Source organism: Condylura cristata, unplaced genomic scaffold (assembly GCF_000260355.1).
Source record: "Condylura cristata isolate star-nosed mole 26May11 unplaced genomic scaffold, ConCri1.0 scaffold00023, whole genome shotgun sequence".
In the NCBI taxonomy this organism is placed as follows: Eukaryota; Metazoa; Chordata; class Mammalia; order Eulipotyphla; family Talpidae; genus Condylura; species Condylura cristata.
The window spans coordinates 23,154,458-23,176,325 of record NW_004567124.1 but is presented as its reverse complement, the minus strand read 5'-3'; the positions used below and the strand labels follow the sequence as shown (position 1 = coordinate 23,176,325).

At 36.9% G+C, this 21,868-nt stretch overlaps 2 protein-coding genes across 2 annotated transcripts in view; both read left to right on the top strand.

Moving 5' to 3' along the window:
- CTDSPL2 (CTD (carboxy-terminal domain, RNA polymerase II, polypeptide A) small phosphatase like 2) overlaps nt 1-11,201 on the top strand; it is a 66,603-nt gene extending 55,402 nt beyond the window's left edge. The window contains exons 8-12 of the mRNA XM_012728537.1: nt 2,934-2,996; nt 3,089-3,168; nt 5,907-6,033; nt 7,430-7,525; nt 8,081-11,201. Coding sequence (XP_012583991.1) covers nt 2,934-2,996; nt 3,089-3,168; nt 5,907-6,033; nt 7,430-7,525; nt 8,081-8,146 — 432 coding nt within the window. The 3' untranslated portion in view covers nt 8,147-11,201. The remainder of the gene's footprint in view (nt 1-2,933; nt 2,997-3,088; nt 3,169-5,906; nt 6,034-7,429; nt 7,526-8,080) is intronic.
- A 7,045-nt stretch (nt 11,202-18,246) lies between these two features.
- Nucleotides 18,247-21,868, top strand: part of EIF3J (eukaryotic translation initiation factor 3, subunit J) — a 20,596-nt gene continuing 16,974 nt past the window's right edge. The window contains exons 1-2 of the mRNA XM_004687847.2: nt 18,247-18,403; nt 18,489-18,592. Coding sequence (XP_004687904.1) covers nt 18,361-18,403; nt 18,489-18,592 — 147 coding nt within the window. The 5' untranslated portion in view covers nt 18,247-18,360. The remainder of the gene's footprint in view (nt 18,404-18,488; nt 18,593-21,868) is intronic.

Sequence of the window (21,868 nt, the reverse complement as noted above, 5' to 3'; positions counted from 1 at the left end):
GTTCTGTAAATATTTATGGTTCATGGTATCCAAGATTGTTGATCTAAGATTTTGAGACTTCAAAGTTGAGAATTGTTTTTTTTTAAAGATTTATTTATTCATACAGAGCTCTGGGGTACAGGCCAGAGGTGCAGGGGCGGTGAGAGGATTCACCAGAGACAGAGTGGGGAGCAGAACAGGCAGACTGACAATACACACTGCTGAAGGAAGCAGCTAGTGAGACAGGAGAGGTCTGTGCCATGTGGGTCAGCTCCCTGGCTGGGGATCGAACTCATGCTGCAGTGGCTGGTGGTAGCTTGAAAGTGCTGAGACTTTAACCCCTGTGCCACCAGGGAAGCCTGAGACTATATGGTTTTGAGGAGTTGCAAGTTTGAAGGATGGTTGGTGTATATAAATAGAGAAATAATGAAAAACAAGGATATGTATTGGTAGCTCACGGCAGAAATTGTTAGTAGTTATGTGAAGAAAAATGGAATTAACAGAGTATGTGTGAACTGAATTTTGAAGCATTTGGAGGCATGGCTGTGTGTGCATCTGTTTATTTACTTTTGTGACCTAATACAGATAGTCTTACTGTACTTAACTGGACATAGTTAACTGATTCATGACTTTAGTGTTTTACTACTTTAATATTGCCATCCAGATGGCTTTGACCTGGCTGCTGTTAGTATATCTACCTCTGAGATTTTGTCTTTGTATCATATGGCAGAACCCCATGTGGCTCCAATCCCACCCTTTGCTCATTGGTACATTGTACCTTTTCTACATTATTATTTTTCACTGATCCACCTTACTTTCTGCCTGTTTTTTAATCCTGAAACACCATCTTTTTCAAATGGTGATTCTCAGGATTGGAATTTTTATGGTAAAGTTACTCTATTCTCTTGGAAAGAAACATGCTTCTGATCTAACCTGAAAGACAGTGTATTTGGTATATGTTAATTTTGTACAATGTTCACTTACTATGTTTGGATAATATTTTTGAAAAGAGTACATTAGTGTTTAGATGAAACATGCTAAATTACAGAGGCCTTGCATATTTTATTTTACATTTTGGGTCAAGTATTGATCCAATAGGAATATTGAAGACATTTATACATAACTATGCAAAAATGAAGCATTTTGGTTTAATATATGCATGACAGGTGAAAAATACTCTAAGCAATAAGAAAAAGACTTTGATAGCTCATTGTTTATCATCACCCTGAAGATGAAGTAATTGAGAAAATGGATTTACAGAACCGATGGTTATTTTCTTAATCACAAATCTATTTGGAAAACGTACAGTTAATAAAAAATTATTTACCAGTAATATATATGAAATGTATCAGTTTCTGAGGTTATCAAACTAATAAGGTATGTGTTGTTTTTAAACGAGGGCCGCACATGGTACCGTATCTCAGGATGAAATGTTAACATTAATTAGAAAAGCAACTCAGATCTTTTGTGCCTTATCCAAATGATAGTGATTGGATGCTAAGGATTTGGTTATTTTTATTTGCTAGTGGGAAGAGTATGTTACTTGCTTTGGTTTTGATTAGTCAGTCAAGAAATTAAGGTAAATGTCTGAGTAATTGGAGTAAAATCAAGTAAATATGATTCTAGTTCAGAAGTTAAGATAAATTGTTCAAAAATGTATCTTCTACAAGTGCTTATTTCTTAAGGACATTCAGTAGTTGTGGACTTAATTCTTTCTGTCTATACATATTTGCTTTAACTTCAGGTAGTTTTCATTTACTCAACAAACTTTTATGAGTTATTCACTATGTTTTGCATTGTCTTAATGCCCTTTTTGAAAATTACAGATTGGTAAAATCATAGTGGGGACTCCTGGAATCCTTTGCTTGATTACCCTAATTGCTCTAACATTCCCAGAACTGGATTTTTATTGTGAGAGTATTTTTGTGTGGATATGTATTAATGACAGAATTAAAATTCCATGAAGCCTACATTTGAATTTGTTGGCTCCACAATTTTTTCTTTTAATCTGAATCCATTGAATCTGGTATGTAAGTGTTCTGTAAATATTTATGGTTCATGGTATCCAAGATTAGTAATCACCTTTAACTATAGTGTAAAATGTTCTTTTTAAACAAAATTTTGTCCCAGAATGAATAAAATTTAAAGCAGTCAAAAAATCCTTTATAAACTAAATTTAGTGCTTGCTCATGGCTGTTTCTATTTTTTAATACTCAATTATACTACTGTTAGAAGAGTAACATAAAAATAGGTAAGAAAGACACAGAAATAAGAAAATGGTGTATATTAAAGCAGTTCTTTTGGTACTTTTCTGGATCAGTTGTTTTTGATAAGTAATGTGTTTGACTTAACATTTTCAACCCCAGGTAATGCAAATTTAGAATACACACCTGTATCAGTAAATGTAGAATAAAATTGATTGCTGAAAACTTGCAGTTACATAAACCTACCATTCCAAACATCTCTCCCTTGAACATTTACCTTAATAGAGCACAAAGTAAAGGTATTCTTAGCAGGTGATTGTTGAGAAGAATTTGAGTAGCTTTTTGAGGAAGGTCATTGAGACAGGTCAGCTATAGGTAGATATACAACCTGCCTAAGAATTGGATGGATGCTACCTGGCTGGAAGATGGAGCTGATTGGTGAATCAAAATCTTTGAAGGAAACCTTCCATTTTAGCTTAAGTGTTTGTTAAAATTCTGTTCTAATGAAGTACTATTGCTATTATTTAAAAAGTGAAATGAATCACAAGTGGTTATTTTAACAAGAGATTGTTTCATGTGATTTTTTTGTATGCAAAATAAATTTGGTTGAGTGATACTTAGTAAACTTCTCTATTAAATATGAACTTTTTAATTATAATATATCCAATGTTAGGCTACAACACCCTATAAGTAAGTCATTTCTATTTTATATCTTATTTTTCTAAAGCCTATCTTATTGTATTTATTCAGGTTTATGTGAGATTAAGACCATTCTTCAGGGAATTCCTGGAACGAATGTCTCAGATGTATGAGGTAAACATGCTTAAGCTAATCACATACGTGTTTTTATTTTATCCATATTTAGTTCATGTATAATGATTACTTCTTTTCCCCTGAATTTGTAGATCATTCTTTTTACTGCTTCTAAGAAGGTGTATGCAGACAAGTTACTGAACATACTAGACCCTAAAAAGCAACTGGTCAGGTAAATTTAATTAAGAAATAGTGGAAATGTCTGTCACACTGCTCTATGAAATTACTATGATTCTATTTAATTTTTATGGCCATTTTCACTTGGCTTCATATATAGAAATTTGTTGTGTTGAGTGGTGAATATAAGTTAATTTTTAAACCCTCAAACTCGTTCCTATTTATGTAACTTCAGACAGACGTTCTTTAAAGGATACAAAAGTCAAATGTATTTTATTCACTGTGACATCTGTATCCTTATTTCTTTTGGGATTGGGGGAGATTTGTGAGTGTTTGGAATTTTTCATTGTGTGCATGATATTTTCATTTCTGTTTCTGAGACAGTGCATGTTATATCTGCTTTTAATGGCATAGAGAAATAAGTTATTTTTAACAGAAAGGGTCAAATTAAACCCCTTTGCTTTTCGCAAGAATCAGATTGGAGATTAAAATTGATTTAGCAACTAAGATTATCCTTTTCTAGACTCAGTTCCTGGTATGTGTCCTCAGCCAGAAGATATGCAGTGTCCTGGTTAGGTGGGAGTGCCTTGGGTAATTTGAAAATTGGTTCCATTATTTTTTTAACTGAAGTGAGATACAGTACAACAGTCATGCTGCATCCTCTATAAGATTTAGAGAGTTGGTCTTGGATTTTTGACCAAGAATTGAGAGATGCCGCAGAAGGCTCATAAAAACTCATATGGCTGGATATTCATTTTCTTGAATTCTTTCCCCCCATATTTTAGAGGAAAATCCTAAGTTGAATTCCTGCTGTTGATAATATCTTTATTATTGACTGCTTTCAGATATGCTGAAAGTTTTCTCCTAATGTTCACATTTAGGAAATTGTTTCCCTTCTAAAGAGAACTATGATACATATTTTTTAAAAAACCAAATTGTAGTTCATACTCACTTTTCCTGATGTCAACAAAAGTATACAAATGGTTTTGTTTTCATGACATCATATATTTATATTTTCTGTTCTGCACCAGTAATATATCCGAGAACAGTGAGCAACACATCCTTCCTTTTTGGAACTTTCATTTCACTGAGACACAAATCATAGGCATGCGATTATTTAATGTGTTTAAAATGAACACTTTTAAAAATTAGTTTATGAAGTACACAGAATTTTAAATTTGTTTTATCTAACATTTTGAAAACAGAATAACAAAATGTTGAACAGTATAATCTATTAGAATACAGATTTGAAGATAGGAAAAAATTGGTTTTTCTCTAAAATTACAAATACATGCTATTCAATGTCAGGCTACTAGATAACTGTGAAGGGAATTTTAGTATAACTTAAAGTAACTATTAATATCGACCTGTATTCAGTTTTATCCTGTCTGGGGTATCTTTGTTGTATTGGGGGGAAGGCATCAACTGTGATTTGTATGTATATGTTGTACCTGCCTCTCCAATTTCCTCATAACTTTTTATAAATAAAATGTGGAATCTTATTTAGACACAATCAGGACTTTTTCTATATTTTTTCAAAGTAGGGCTATCTTTAAACCTTTCAGGTATAGATGATCATCTAATAATGTAAACTATTTAAGTATTCTTTATAATAAGGGGAAAGAGCGGTTTATACTACATTTTGTATGCTTGAAAAACTTCCTCTTCCATTGATATTTTAACATTGAGTTCTGATGTTTTCTGTTGGTGGTGTTGTCAGAGCTATAACAAGTTATATTGATATGCCCTTTCTTGAAATTGCATAATCAAAAATAGTTGTGAGTAGGCCCTATTCCTGAAAAATTGTTTAATGTAATTAAGACACAGGGAAGCCAGACTACCAAATTACTAGTGTATGTAAATGGAGCATTTAAAAGTTTGGGGGGGAAACTCAGTATGTCTATATCAATTATTAATAATCAGAGACTAATATTTCGTGAACTAAATGGAGATTATATAATTGTTATAATATATCAAGCCTTTAATATAAAGCTTTTCAAAATGAAACAGATTTTTCAATTTAGTATTTGTCATTGGTGAAACCAGTTTACATTTGTAAAACTGGAATCTGACTTCATCAGTTCATTCAGTTCTTGTTTTTTCAAATGATCATACACTCACAGTAAATTCAAAGAAAGATGGGTGCTTAGGAAAAGTTAAAATGATGGAATGTTTTGGCCTTCACACCTTTTCTGAAACACTATAAGGGAAACTAAGAACATTTTAAAATTGCCAACACAGAGACATTCCTTCTTATATTTTCTATTCTGGCATGTACAGGGATAGGGAGGCTGTGTGGTCTTCTGGTTAGAGCAAAGGACTGGGAGCCAGGAGGATCCTGGGTTCCAATGCGGGGCTAACTTCTGAATTACTGTGTGACCTTGGGCAAGTCACTTGATCTTCTTGTGCCTCAGTCAACCATCTGGAAAATTGGTTAAAAAGCAGGACCTCGCTGACAACCAGATGCTGCATCTGAACTGAGCTTTCCTGGGTAAATAAATTATAAAAACAATTTATAGAGTTTTTAATCCCTTTTTATAATTTAATATATTTTGGGATAACCAAAGTTCTTTAAGGCATGGTAATATTTGGTTATAAGGTTTCAATAACTGCTACGAATTTTTATAGAACCGAAGCCCAAAGCTTACGCTCACATTTGTATCTTAATTTCCTTCATAAAAGATAACTAGGCTTAACCTGTATGGTCTATCATGTGTTTTTGTGTACATGTTTCTATATATGTTATGCTTTTAGAGATTTTTAAAGTTAATTTGCTGTAACTTTTACGTTTAGGCACCGGCTTTTCCGTGAACATTGTGTTTGTGTACAAGGAAACTATATAAAGGACTTAAATATCCTTGGAAGAGATCTTTCAAAAACTATAATAATTGACAACTCACCACAAGCCTTTGCATATCAGGTAGGAAGAGTGTTGCTTAAAAAACTACTGGGGAGGGCCCTCCCTGGTGGTGTAGCTGGTTAGAGCACTACACTAAGATGCTTAAGCCGCTTCCGCATGAGTTTGATCCCCACCTACCCCTGGGGAGATCCACATAGCGTGGGGGACCTCTCTTGACCACTGCCCGCTGCTCCCCTCAGCAGTGTGCTTCGTTGATCTGCCTGTGCTGCTCCCCGCTCTGTCCCTGGTGAATCCTCTCACCTTCCACATCTCTGGCCTGTACCTCAGTTCTGTATGAATAAATAAATCTTAAAGAAAAAAACTACACAATTGAGGACAAGTACTTCCAAACAATATGAGAGGATAGAATTTCCACTGGTTGAATTGAGTTGCAGTCTGGGCAAAAGGGACTATACATAATTTAATTGCTTTTCCTTAACAGTTGTTAAGTCACTAATTTAACTATAAACATATTTTAGAATTCAGATAGCTTCATTCAGTTCTCCTGGTTTAATATGACATTCTGAAATATTTTCTGGAGTATTCTGTCACTATATTTGTTTCTTTCTTAACTTGAACCCTTTCTCAAACTAGAGATGACTTATCCTTGCAAGATCTATTTTGCCTTTTTTATAGATATGTTCATATGAAAAACATGACTCACAATGATTGCAACGTAGCTTTGGTGGAAAGTGGGTTGGGTATAGATGGAAAGACTTGGCCCACCTTCTATATATATATTTTTTTCAACCTTCTATATTTATAATAAAAAGTAAAAAAAGAAGGGAAAACTGCATATGATATTGAAATGTTCAAATCTAAGCCACTGTGTTATTTGCTTCAATTTTGAAGTGTGTGTTTTAAGAATTTCATCTTGGTTCTTAGATAAAATCATTTGTTATTCTCAGTGTTCAGCATAACTGTTGAAATAAAGGTATTTGTCCTATAGGTTATTTGTTATAATAAATGGTTTTGCATTCTTCTTTATACTCTCTAGTGAAATACCATTGAATCAGCTTATGTTTCTACTATGTTATAGTTTATCCTGCTAGATGCTGAGAATAAATCAATGAATGGGATGCGGTGCCTTTGTAAATATGTATGCTTCTCTTTAATTACAGTGCTTAATTGCATTGTCTAAGTGACTGTTTTTGAATGGGTAAAACCAAGCTTTTAGTTATGTTAATGCAGAACTGGTTTTAGTAGATCATCTTGTTTAGTTTTACATAAACTAATACAAAATTACACTGAACAAACAGGCTTCAACTTATTCCCTAACATATCTACTGCACCATTAATTGCTAATGAATGTGACAAGTGTGAATTCTGATGATACTGTTTCAAAGGAACTTATGTTCACTTAAATCTGTTACAAAGTAGGCAAAATGTAAACAGAAGATTTATTTATTTATTTTAGCTATCAAATGGAATCCCTATAGAAAGCTGGTTTATGGATAAAAATGACAATGAACTCTTAAAATTGATTCCATTTCTGGAGAAGCTTGTAGAACTGGTAGGTATACCTTATTTACCTTTTCCTGGTTTGTTTTGTTGCCTTATTTACTTTAGATATACTGACTTTAAGACATAGGGAAAAGGTGAGAAGAATTAAAGCATTCTGAACTTTTTATCATTGTATAACAATTTATAGTTTGTTTTTATTTCACTGAGCTCTCTTGCAGGTCACTAGGTATGTTAACACTGATTTCATAGGTTAGGTCTAGAATATTTAATGATTATGTTACTGAAAAGTTCTGGGGTTATTTTTTGCCACCTAAATCCCATGGATTACTTTTAAAACAGATGTATAAAGTAGAAGTTAGCACCTTAATAGTTTTACCTGTCTTTCGGTTTGACCTTATATTGCATTTTTGTTGTTACAAGATTAAACTTTTACTGACAATTCTTTTTTAAAAATGTGTAAACTCTAATTCTTCAGTGTGGTAGTATCTTTATTTTGGCAAACAAAATAGTAATAGTTGTAAAGTAGTATTATGTGTTCTCTGCAAAGAAATAATGGGCATATCTATGAAATTGTGACTTTTAAAATGTCCTTTTCTCCATGCAGAATGAAGATGTTCGGCCTCACATCAGAGACAGATTTCGCTTGCATGACTTGCTGCCCCCAGATTAAGTACAAAGACTTGTTAAATCACTGAATGGGGAGAGAATGCAGGACCTTTTTGGACTAAGACAAAAACATTGCCATTACTGTTGAAATTTTGCATTTTTGTACCCCGTCTTGCTTTTCTTATCTTTGGTGCCCAATAATAATCAAGGGTTACAGAAAGAGACTTTATTTCAGATTGAATACATACAGTAGGTAGGCTAAAACAGAAGAGTCTTTAGAACTAGTGCAACTCCAGTGAAATTTTTTTATGTACGGGACATCTGCAGTTTATAAAGAATTCTGTTTCTGCCACCAGCAGTTTGACCTGTAGTCACACAGGATTTTATGATAATAACAGAGATGAAAATGGACTTTTATTTTCTCTCTGTTTGGTGCTCTAAGTGGGTTTGTAGCCACTTTTCTGTTACTTTAAGATTCTCATTTCAACAGGAATGGCCAGTAAAAGTTGTTTTATTTTTCCTGTTAAGGTTTATAACCTTTTTTACATTTTTGACCTGTACTAGATTAGAATTTCATTATGCATTCCTTTTAGTTGAGGCGCTTCCTAGTTTTCTGGAAATAGTCAATTTTTAGTTTTATATTATACATTTGAATGGCCGTTTTCCTGCTTTGTCTGCCTGCATATTGTATATTTGTTTAAAAATATTCTCTACTTTTAGTCCATGTAAGTTTCATTTAGAAAGACATGCATTTATATTTTGTTTCTGTAATATTCTACTGTAGGTGAAATCTTCAAAAATCAAGAGACTGGGTAGATACGAATATATGAATGACTAATATTCAAAAGATTTAAACCATTGTGATGGCATGTTTCCAAATGATAATATCTTGCAATGGCACAGATTTAATGGATAAAAGGTATACCTCAGACTTCACTGTGCTCACCAATCTTTGAGGAGAATGGATTTGGCCACCTGTTGGGCTTGATTTGGTTACTGCTGCCTTTGGTTTTCTCCAGGAATGAAGTATTCAGCACAGTGACTCAGTATTTTTAGTTACTTTGCATGGGCTGGTCGTACCTCTGTTATGCTCTCGGTTACAATCAATTTAAAACTCTGTATAACAGTTTTGGTACCTTACAGTAGCTATGCATAATCCTGTGGCACAGTTAACTCCCAAGCCACCAATGCAGTTAATACGCTCTCATAGTGGTTTTCTATGCTATATGAAAATAGTCTTCAAGCCTTGGTTCTCTAATGCAGCTACCACAAGAGGTTGATATTTTTATAGTGGCGTGTAATCTCCTTTTCGGGAGGCTTTTTATGGAAGGTAGAATTTGTAAAAGTTAGTATGCTTTGCCTCTCGACTGCATTAACATGCCACAGGCTCAGACTGTTTTTGTGTAAAGGATGTCAAAAGAACGGCACTTTTTCTAAAGAGAAGTTTGATATTTTGTATGCTTGTTAAGAAAGTACAGTATTGGAAATTAAAGGTGGACAACTGATAATTGAGGAGTATGTCACTTAATTTTTTATGTATATTACCTGTTTACTTGTACAACTTATTGTACAAATTACATGCAGCTTCATTTTCAAATGAATCCTTAAAATAAGGAAATCTTTTTAGGAAAACATTTAATTTTTGTATTTTTGATTTTAAAGGCATGAGTTATGTCAATTTTCAGTGTATTAATGAAGATTTTAACTTTTCATCAGGTTGAGTGTTTTCTTACTATATTATCTGTTGTGTATGTAGTTAGCATATTGTGTCACTGAACTGTTTAAAAATCTAGCATGTAGAGCAAGCCTGTTTTGTGGAAAATCCTTATTCATTAAAAAAAATAATCATGGCAGATTTTCTGCAAAAAAAAAAAACAAGCATTTGCAATTCAGAATACTGGTTTTGTTTTAATTTAAAGAAAGGTATTTTGCTTGCAGGAAAAAATACTACAGATTCATTTTAATGAGTATCTTTGAAATGTATTTATCTTTAGGGCATCTGGGCATCTTTATGCTGTTTGTCTTCTGTCTTTCTTGAAATAAAATGTACATATGTTACCTTTACATATGCTCTTGCTCAAAATTGTGAACCTAGTTACATGTATCTTCACTCCCTTTTTCTTAAACAGCAAAACCCAAAACATACAAGATCTAAACTTTCAGCATGTGTTGTAATTGCTGAAAGTTTTTCTAATAAGTGTAGTCTCAAAGGGCTTTCCCATAACTTAAGGGAAATGTAAGCACCTATACCATTTGTGCCTGTAGGCACTTTAATAATAAACACCAACTTTTAATCGTCTTTTAATGGTAAAGCTGTTTTCAAGTCCCATGCTGGGAGAGTTCCTTTAAGTTGACTGATAAATGAAATCAAGCATAATAGGATTCTGTAACAAAATTACCTAAGGGAAATTTTATATGGCTTGAGGAAATTTGAGACCAATTTAATATATTTTTCTTCACTATTTTGATTCATTTTAAACTTGAAATTTTTAAAAATTTAGACAACTTACTCAGCTGCCTTCTTAGTATGTTTTATCTTCTCATTACCCTTTTTCTTTACCTGTTGACAGATGTTACCTTAAACACCTCCATTTAAGTGGACGTATGTATGTATGTATTATAAATTGAGGTATGTCCAGCCCCTTCAGTTCATACAGCATATATGAACTCTTAAAAACTTACTGTAGTAAATGCAGGAGAGATGGATACCTGATTAGACAGCAAAAGTGACCTGTATACACATTACATTTCTGAAAGATACAATTGTGATATTTCCAGTAATAAATGTCTGACTTAAAGCATTCTTTTAAATATTTGTATTAGGATGTTTTAATCACTTGTCTTTTTTAGTTCCATGTTATATGTAGCCCTAATCAGATTTATATCACATTTCTCCTTGGGTCTTAAAAGAGAGTTAATTCAAAACCATAAATTGTTTTATAGTAGGTAGTTATGTATATTTATTTACCGGATGGCTTTATCTTGTTTCCCAAAATTTGGAGGGGGGAGGTTTGTTGAAAGCATTGTAAATTCTATAAATGGCTATTTTCTTGTAACTGTTAGTGAAAATGGATATGTACATTGCTCTTTTCTATTTTTCTGGGTGTTTTTTTTTTGTTGTTGTTTTTTAGGGTTAAACAATTTTTTTTTATTTTTTTTTAATTTTTTAAGTTATCTTGGCCAATGACTTTCATCTATATATTACTTTTATTCAGCCTTCTAAAGAAGTTCGTTTTTCATTGTTTTGTTCAGTCAACTTGCCTGAAATACAGAGGGACTTATTATCATCAATGAAGAAAACATTTCATTATTCCTACAAATCTTTCCAGCGAGCACAGAATTCTTCGTAAGGACCAGATCTCTTCCACGTCTTGTGTCAATCACATAAAGCTGAAATGTAAAGGACACTGAAGCCTTCATCTAATTGTACAAAAAAATGGTGTGATATACTACATCATTAGCTAGTTAAGGTTTTCTGACCTGAATTCTCTTTGTCTTCCTAGGTATTTATTTGTTATCTCTCTTAATCTTGTATCTAAATTAACTTAGTTAATAGTTACCCACCGAATAACTATGCCAAGCAACTAGGAAAGAATGTTTATTTTATTTCCCCTTATAGGGGAAGTGTGGACTGGGAACAAAAATGTATGGGCCAAAAGGCCTTAGGTTGTCATTCATTCACTTTCTTACTCCTCTCATGAGCTATATTTGAGTATATTTTTTCAGTGCTAATGTGCTTGATTATGTCATTACTTTTCATGTCTTCCCCTGAGTTGAAAGCCTGCCAGAAACCTCTGTATAAAATACATTTTAAAATTTCAATTAAATAAGAACCACAAAATTCAGTATCTTATATTTAAATATTTATTATTGGAATACAAGTCTCACTCACTAGGATACATTTTTATAAAATGTTTCTCTGTATCTTGAAATTACTTGCCCAGAGACTAGAGTTCCTGGGGTGTGTTTTCAGAACTTTTAAAATAGGGGTAGAAGAGTAAGTTTATACTTACGTTATGGTTTTGATAATAGTATTTTAAAATACATCAGTGATTTCCAAACCTGACTCTTCATTAGAACTACTTTAAAGGCCTTTTGAAATACAGATCTCTGAGATGTAGCCCCTGCAAAATTGCCTCACTGTGTCTAGAGTGGGGACAGAATTCTGTATTTTTAAAAAAAGCTCTCCAAGTGATTCTTAATACCCAGGTTTGGGAAATCACTGCTTTAAATAATGTGACAGTGGTTTGAGAGTAGGCTACAAAAGTTCACCAGATGTCAATTTGTGGTAGTTTTTTTGTTTGTTTTTAAACTGGGACCAGATTTCACAACTTACTCAAGATACACCGAGGAATAATAAAGATGGAGGCTACTGCTCATTTTTATCTTTCATACTTAAAAGAGTTTGCATTTCTAGCACTTGGAATAGTTGATCGATATACACAGTTGAAGGACATATCCCTGAATGAGACCATTATATAAACTGTAAAATATGTCACTATTTTTTTATTTTATAAATCTTTGTAGAAATAAGCAATGAAATACTTTCACCTTTTGAAATGGGATTTTTCAAGGCAGTGTCCTTTTAGTGTTAGGTAGAGGGGAGTTAATATTCTCTCTTCCTATTTCCACGAGTTAATATAAATTCATGGACATTTAAAAATCTCATTTTGATTTCTACATATTTGCTATGCAGTATGGCCGTGAACAAGTAATGTAGATTTAGTTTGATCATCTTCAAATGCCCTGATCACCCTACCTCACAGGGTTGTTGTGGGGAGAAATAAAACTTTTATGGAAGCACTTTTCTTCGATGATATTTTATCAGCCATTAGAAAAAAACTTGCATAGGGCTGCCTTTTTTTTTTTTTATACGAATGCAGAGTTTCACATTAGTTTCCTTTTGGTCGTCTTTAGGGATAGAACAGCAAATAACAAAGTAGGTTACAGGCCAAAAAAAAAAAAAAAAGAAACAGCGCTCTGACTTCAGTTATCACTACAAAATTGGGGAAAATTTCCTAAGGCAGGCCTTGTCATTCTTGTATAGTCATATTTATATAAACAAAGCTTTCTTAAGAATCAAGTTTGCCTACAAAATGTTCTTAGGAATGTGATTTTGCTGTAAAATACTGTGGTAGAAATGAGATTCTAGTTAAAGTTTTTAAACGGAGGAAATCCCCCATTTTGTGTGTATCTTTGTTTTACAGATAAGGAAATGTGTCAAAATACATGTCTTCCCAAGGTCAGAGCTGGAACTAGGACCTAGGTCTCTTCATTGCCATCGTTCTAGTAACTTTAGGAGGAATAATGTTTTTTAATTTCCATAACTACTATGTACAGAAATGAGGTAAAACCTGAATAAAGAAGGGGTTAGCTTTGACAAGTAGAAGATGGCAAGAAAGAACCAGATTCTAGTGAATTAAGTTGAGGAATTTAAACTTGATGTAATGGGTTAAAACTTGAACCAGTCTGTAAAATAGCACTCTGGTCCCACCCCATTTCTATGACTAGATGTTTCCCCTCTAGGTTTACTAGGGATAATTAACATGGTTGTATATTTAAGGTGTACAGTGTGATTTAATATACATAACTGCAAAATGTTTACCTTGGCTCATTTCTTTCTCAACATAATTACCATTTTAATTAATATGACAAGAAATTAAAATCTCACTAGCAAGTTTCAAGTATAGGATACAGTATTAACTATAGTCACTGCTGTATATCAGATTTTTTGTATAGTTCCTTACTACTCAGCATTTCATTTTCCTCACCCCCAACCATTATTTGAGATGAGGCTTGATAACTTGCCCCTCTGATGCCCCAGAGGAGTTTAATACATAGGTATATTTGACTGTCACTTTGTAAAAGCCTATTAGATTTAAGGTGAATAGTTGATTTGGGAAGTTCATGAAAAAAGCACAAAGCAGTCAGAAGACAAATTAAGTCCCTGAGACTCCACCCTCTTACTAGACAAAGCAAGGTTCTCTGAGCCTCAATGTATGCATCTCTAAAATGTGCACACAATTACCTTAAGATAGTTGATTGGATCTGACACCCACTTTTTTTCTAGTTCAGGTCACCGTTAAAATGCCAGCTTAGCAGAAATAAATGTGTCTGGAAGGACCCAGCTATATTTTCTTTTGAAATCTTACTTATGGGAGGAAAAAACGGACCAACGAGCAGGTTTTTTTTCTTTATGTTTAATCACATCAATCAGTTATAGCAGAACTTCTCGAGATTTCCTATCTGTAATTAGACTACTAGGAGTTTGTTGGAAAGATACTGGGGGTACTTCATGGAATTTAGGGAATAGCTGGACAATGACCTCAGAGAAGGCAGAAGAGAGTAAGGAGGCTTAGGAAATTAATTCAAGAGGAGTTTGGTCTTCCCTCCAGGTGCTGCTGTCAGCAACCAACTTCCACCAATTTACAGGTCTGAGTTTCAACTTCTAAAGTCTTGGGAAAAAGAGTATCACAACATGAATTCTGCTCAATACTTAACAGACTTAAGATATTCTCTCAGATCTGTGGGTTGGCTGACCCATGGGGTGTTAACGTGCTTTCCTTCAAATGGTAGTGAGATACAGAATCATCTGAAGACTCAACTAGGCAGGATGACCAAAATGTCTTTCTCATTTCTAAATATGGTATCTTCTGGAACAGCCAGGGCTACCTATTTCTCCCTAAACAGTCTCTCCCTATGACTACTTCGAACAGCATGGTGGTCTTAGACTAGTAAGACTTGCTAAATGGCTGGTGACTTCTATCATAGCAAGCATTCCAAAAGGTGCAGGTGGAAGCTTGAAGGTTTGTTATGACCCAACCTTGTCACTTATGACATTGTTCAGGTACTGTACCAGTCAAAAATGAATCACAGGGCTAGCTCAGACTTGAGACTAAGTGCTACATGGATACTCTCATGGAGAGGTCATCTTTGAAGACTAGTACTATATCTGACCTAGAGGCCAACCTAGATTTTATAGTGTATGAAGCATATGCAATATAATCTGGGCGAGTTTTCTGAAGGTGGGAGGGGGCCCATGCAATGAGGGGCCCTGATGCTAAAACTTTATTAGCAGATCCATTAATTTGCTTCACATCCCCTTCCCAAATCAATTCTGGTAAGGGAACAAATGCGATTTGGGAGAAGTACACATACTCTTGTGTACTAACATAATTTTTTACCCACTTTTTAAATGCCCAGGAGAATATATGGGCAATTAGAACCCAGAGTACCTGATTTGCAAAAAAAAAAAAAAAAAAAAAAAGGTAAATTGTAAGGATTTGATGGATTTGATTTTAAAAATCACTATCCTTTATATATGTGTTCTGCTGCTTCCTTAAACATGAATGTCATCATCACCATAATCAGATAACTCCCAACCCTTTACCTGTATCCCAGACTTCTCTAGTTCCAAACATTCTAGACGTTTCTATTTGGATGTCCCACAGATATGTGGCATTATTTCTTGCTTTGATCAGAAGTACCATTCATTTTCAAAAACATTTATTGAGCATTTACTACATGCTATACATTGGAAATAGAGTAGTGAAAACAAAAGTCTCTGCTCCAAACAGGTACAAAGTAAAACAAGGTTATTAAGAGATTGTGAGAAATGCTGTAATAAAGTGCTAAGAGTAACTTAAGGATAATACAAAAAAAGTGATGAGAATAACTGCAAGAATCCCCGTGTAGAAGGAGATAGAGACAGAGAAAGGTAACATTTGAATTTTGAAATGAACTAAAAAGAAAAGCCAACCATGCCAAAAGGTGTGGAAAGAACACTGTAGGCAGAAAGTACAAATTTGGTACAAAGCCCAAAAATAGGAAAAGACTTACTTAGTAGTAATGAACTTCATAAGAAAATGGCATTGGGAGAATCCTAGGAAGTAGGAATTAGACTATGGGAGGCCTGTTTGCCCATAATAAGGAGTTGGATTTTATTTTAAAATAAGTCACTAAAGAGATTTCAACTGAGAGGAAGGAAGGAGTGTAGGCTGATTTATATTTTTAAATAATCAAACTGATGCTTAGTGAGTGAGTGGACTGTGGAGTGGAGAGGGTGAAAGAATGAAAACCAATTAGGAGGTAATACAATTGTCCAAACAATACATGGATTAAGGTGGTAGCATGAGACCGGGTAATCAGATGAATTGAACAGTGGAAGTAAATAAGGAACTTTGGGGATGGGCTGAATTTAGGGGGTGAGAGAGAAAGTAAGGACAGCTTCCAGGCTGATTTGAAGGTCTGCAGATGGGTGTCATCATTCATTCAATCTCCAAAGGTCTCTACTTTCCCTTTCTCCTCTGTATTCAGTAACTGTATTAGTGAGTTATCCAGGGAAACAGAACCTGTAGGATGTGTAGATCCAGAGAAATACTTATTTTAAGTAATTGGGCCCTAAGAAGGGGAGTTGGCAGTCAGAGATCTGTAAAGCAGGCTGGCAGGCTGCAGACTCAGGGAAGAGCTGATGCTGCAAAGTACTAAAGCAGTGTGGAGGCAGAATTTCTTTTTCCCTAGAATGTTTTCTTAGGCCTGGAACTGACTAGATCAGATGCACTCACGTTAAAGAGGGTAATCTGCTTTATTCAAAATCTACTGATTTAAATGTTATATATAGCAAATATATTCCCAGCAACCAGTATGACCAAAACTGGGTACTGTGTTCCAGCTAAGTTCACACATAAAATTAATCGTCAGTCACTAAGGTCCATTGATTTTGACCTTTAAAATGTCTCACACTTTAATGTACAATGTACATTAAAGGATTTTGGTGAAAGGTACACTGATTCTGATTCAATTAAATATAGGATAGAGCTTGCATTTTTAACAAGCTCTTTAAGTTTTACTTCTGAACAAAAGTAACTACACTATCTCTTGAAAGACCATTTTTATAAAACATGTATTTGTAGACACCTGAGATAACATAAAATGGGGAAAGATGGTTGCCACTAGAAAGAACAGAATGGCTGATCACTGTATACAACTTTGTATAATCTGAATGTTGTGCCAAGTATGTGTACTACATATTCGAAAAGTAAACTAAGAAAACAAAAAGTAAAAAAATAGCTTACTGTTGACCTTTACCTTAAAACCCTGCAGTGGGGCCCGGTGGCCTAAAAGGCAGAGCACATTTTTGCTCCATGTTGATTTACCTGTTCAGTCGAACTCCCACTGCACCACTGTCAGGTCAGGGCATGTGAGTGTTCTAAGATGCATTTGGGTAAATTTCTCCTGGTTTTTCAAACTCAAATTCCGTAGTTCTTCATCAGGAAGCCTTTGATGCATCCTCCCACGCCCCGTTTGCCCACTCTGTAAATGTTACCTTTTAACATTTAACATCATAATGCTCCTTTTTTGTTGCAGTAAATACACTGCAGAAATTTGTTTACCTGCCTCTTTGCTACTCGATTGTGCAGTTCTCCAAGACAGGCTACTTAATTACCCAGAGGAGATCGAGTTCCAAAAATTGCTCTGCGAAAGGATTCATCATGTATTGACTTCACGGGGCTCACAGGAAAGGAAAATCTTCGAGACCTGGGATTTTCTTCGATTCCTCCGTGACTCACTCATACGATCGTGCAGGCACCCACTCTGGGCACACCGGCGGGCCGGTTATCAGGACTGCGGCCCTTCCCCCAGCGCCCAGTGCACGCCGGTTTCTAAAAGGATCCCAGCCCTCCTCCCAGTGTGTGGCCGCGCGCTCGGGCACTCGGGTCTCCCGCTCCCAACGCGTTCAGGGACCCCTTCCGAGCGTGGCGTGGAGAGTTTGGGGTCGCCTTAGAACCCACCAGCGGCTACTAGTGGCGATTAAAGAGCCCAGAGGGCGGGCGCGCCCGCCGGGGCGGAACTGAGGGCGGCCGGGGAGGGGCGGAGAGTACCGATGAAGGCCAAGCGCCACGCGAGGGGCCTCCCAGTTAACTTCCCGGCACTTACACGTCCTCCTCCGGACTCAGGCTGGAGGTGGAGGAATCCGGGCCGCTTTCTCTCTACCGCCCCACTGGCCTTCAGGACCGTTCCGCGTTGTGGGATACCGGACACTCAGCTTCCTGCGGCAGCCCGTCCAGGGGCTGGGCTGGCCGAGTTCCACGCCCCCTCCCCCGATCGCGCGCGCGTCGCCGGCTCCGCCAGAAGGGGCGGGGCCTGGGCCCCTCGTACAAGTCAGCCACGGTCCCAGCTTGCCCTGCGCGGGCCAACGAGAGCAAATCCAGTGACTCACCTCCGCCGCGCTAACTCCTCGTTCGCTCGCGCCTCACACACGCTCACACCCGGCTCGAGATGGCGGCGGCCGCGGCAGCGGCGGGGGACTCCGACTCCTGGGGTGAGGAGAAGTTCCGGGGGCAGGGCCCGGGTGGACGCTAGCCTCAAGCTGAGACCAGCACTGACACGGTTCGGTCTCTTTTTAGACGCGGACACGTTCTCGGTGGAAGACCCGGTGCGGAAGGTCGGGGGCGGCGGCACCGCCGGCGGAGACCGCTGGGAAGGCGAGGACGAGGACGAGGACGTGAAGGTGGGTGCGGGCCGGGGCTCCGCGCAGCGCGGGAGCTGGCTGGCGCCGTCGCGGGCAGGCGGACGGGCTCGGCCCGGGGGCGCCGCCCGGGCCTGCGTGCGGTGGGTCCAGGCATGAGCTTGTAGGGCCGGGCGGTGCCCTCTTCTCCCCGCTCCCCAGCCGTATGGGCCGGAGACGCCTAGCATGGCCTTTCACACTTACTTCGGCGATGGCGGCGGCGGCCCGGGTGCCAGCCCTTCTTTGAGGTCCACATTCCGGCCTGTACCTCTCACTAGCCAACTGGCGAATGGAGGTGACAGCGGCGGCTCGTCCGGCCCACGTGCAAACTTCCTAGTCTGGAGCGGCTCTCAGGGGTGAGACTGGGAAGTTGGGGCTTGAGAGCCATGGCTTATCCCATATGGAAGCCTTGCAGTCCACCTGCCTTTTCGAGCGCAGGTCTTCCCACTGGCCATACCAGTAACCCCGCTATGACCTCGAAGGCACATTTGTGGTTTATTAGAGCAGTTAGATGCGTAAAATACTGTAGTTTAATTTCAGTCTTTTTTCTTTTTTAAATCAGACAAACAAGCATAAAGTGAAATAACTTTTAGCCGTCCCTCCCCCACTTTTTGGCATTAGGATGAACTGAGTACAGAAATAGCCAGCAGTTAGTGGTTAGAAACTTGGGTAGTCCACTCTGTGATCTGAAAAATGGAGCATTGGTGGAGCGAATTATTCATCTACATGAACTATGCCTAAGGAAATATTGAAGATTTGGGGGTGGGCGTAGACCAATGTTTCCCTGCGCCTTGTTGACCTGAATTATATCTACCATATCTGCTGCCCAAAAGTTCTGGGGACTTGTAAGTCTTCATATGACATGATTTCTGTCTTTGTGTGGTTGTATTTTAAGTAACTTCAGAAGTCTCAAGTCCAGAATGTTAAGGCTTGTTATTAAGAAAGTTGCTCGAAATCTTTCATATTTTTGCAGATCAAGTTTTGTATAAATTGAAAGTGGTTTTTCATGGTTTTGATTTGCTTAGTGAATGTTTTATTTTCCTAATTCGTGCCTTTCAGTACATAATGAGAGCCCCACAAATCCTTCTTTTGCTTGGGTTGAAAAAATTTAAGCTACATGATTACTGTGAACTCAAATTTGCTTTTGCTTGGATTATGATGAAGTGAATGTCCCATTTGTTGAGCAGTCTGAGGTTCAGGAATGGTAAGAGGTTTCCCCATACTGGAGTTAAAAAGTGAGGGGTACTTTTGTGAAGATAACTTAGGTACTTCATTTACATTTTGTGTAGACTTGGAAATGGACTGTGTTACAGATCTCATTGCAAAATAGTAGTAGTTACAGCCCCCCAATGTAGTGATTTTTCTGCTTTGGGCTTTTCATTCAGATTTATCCATTCACTTTTTCTCTGCTTGCTGGATGCAGCAATTAAGGCATTTAAGGAAACTGGGAATAACTTAGTAAATGAGAAGAAGAGATTAAGCAGGAAAGTGCCAGAAAATTACATTTTAATGGAATAGGCTGGACTGACAGCTTGCCTGAGATGAGATCATTGGTTCTACATAGTGGCAGTCCTAATAAATATAATTTTGATCATGTGGAACTAATTTGGGAGATTTACAAATTGTTAGGGTTTCTCAATGTCTTTTGCCTGGTCACTCAATTCAGAATTTATTTCTTTTGTACAAATGACATATTACTTTAAGTTGATTTGGGAGAAGAAAGCAGAACTTGTACATTTTATTTCTGAGTTGAACTGTTGATTTATTTCTGTTGTGTTTCTCCAAAATTCCTAAATTAGGGTATACATGGAGTAGTTAGAACCCTGAGCTGTGGAATCAGCCAAGCCTGGATTATTATTGTCGTTTGACGTTTTCTGTGATCATGAACAAGTTTTTAATTTTTCTTTTTAGTTTCCCATTCTATAAATGGTCACTAGAGATAGAAGCTACTTTGTTTTTTAAAATTTATGCATATAGAAATGGGGTATAAGCCAGAGGAGCAGGGGCGGCAATAGGATTCACCAGAAACAGAATGGGGAGCAGAACAGGCAGATAGACAAAGTACACTGTTGAGGGGAGCAGCAGATGAGATAGGAGAGGTCTGTGTATCACCTCCAGGACTGCTGTTGAACTCACACAGAAGTAGCCACTGCTTGGCTTAGCTTTGCAATGCAGCGCTCCAACCCGGTGCACCACCCAGGAAGGCCTGCTTTGTAATTTATATTTGATTAGGTAGTTTAGATTTAGTATTTGGAGATTATTGTGTCCAACTTCTGATTATCTAAGCTCTGAACAAGTAAATTCTCTACAGAGATGTAGAGAATTGATGTAAATTATGTGTTTTGAATAGAATGACCATAGGTTATTGAACAAGTTTGTGCTTAGTTAGAAGTTACCAATTTGCCACTTTGAATGGAGATAATACCAATTTTTGAACGTTTTAGTACTTAAACTTTTTGTAAGGAGGTGGCAGACAAGGCTTATTTTCCATGAGATCAAATAATCGTCATCCTTAAACAATGTAATGGGTGACTGAGAAGTTTTTAAAGTAACATATGTAGAAACAGTGAGTTCTTCATTTTGTATCAGCATCATCTTTCATGAGTATAGGTTTAAGGCCTCCCTAATGGGTAGGAGTTAAGTCTCAGTGCTATCACCACTAATGAGCTGAATTCCATCCCAGGCCAGGCAGCTAACCCACATATTGTACAGCAGACCTTCCTGTCTTGCCCACTGCTCCCCTCAGCAGTGTTTCAATCTGCCTTTTCTATTCCCTGTTCTGTTGAATTCTCTCACTCCGGTACCTCTGGCCTACATCATGGTGTACACACATACCATTTAATGTCACTTGTAATATCCTGAAAAATGATATGAAACTGAGATTTTTGTTATAGAAATGTTCTCCAATGGTTTACTGTTTTTTTTTTGTTTTGTTTTTGTGGACAGTGTAGCATTTTGCTACCCTTGACTTTTCAAATAGCAGTAACAGAGTAGATTTAGCCAAAATTGTAGCATTCATATTAATGTTCATGGTAGGGGAACATCTACCTCTTACCAATTAAACAGGTGGGGTGGGGAGGGGGTATATTTTCCTAAAGTAACACTGTCTTTATTTTACCTTTCTCATTATGCTTAATGTTGTACAGAGACAGTAAGAGGAATTGTTCCCAGCATGTGTCTGGACTCCTTTCCCCATTGATAGAATGTGTAGGCTATGTTGACTAAGAAAGTAGTGCAGGTCCAGTGCAACTTTTACACTACTAGTATCTCATCATTTCA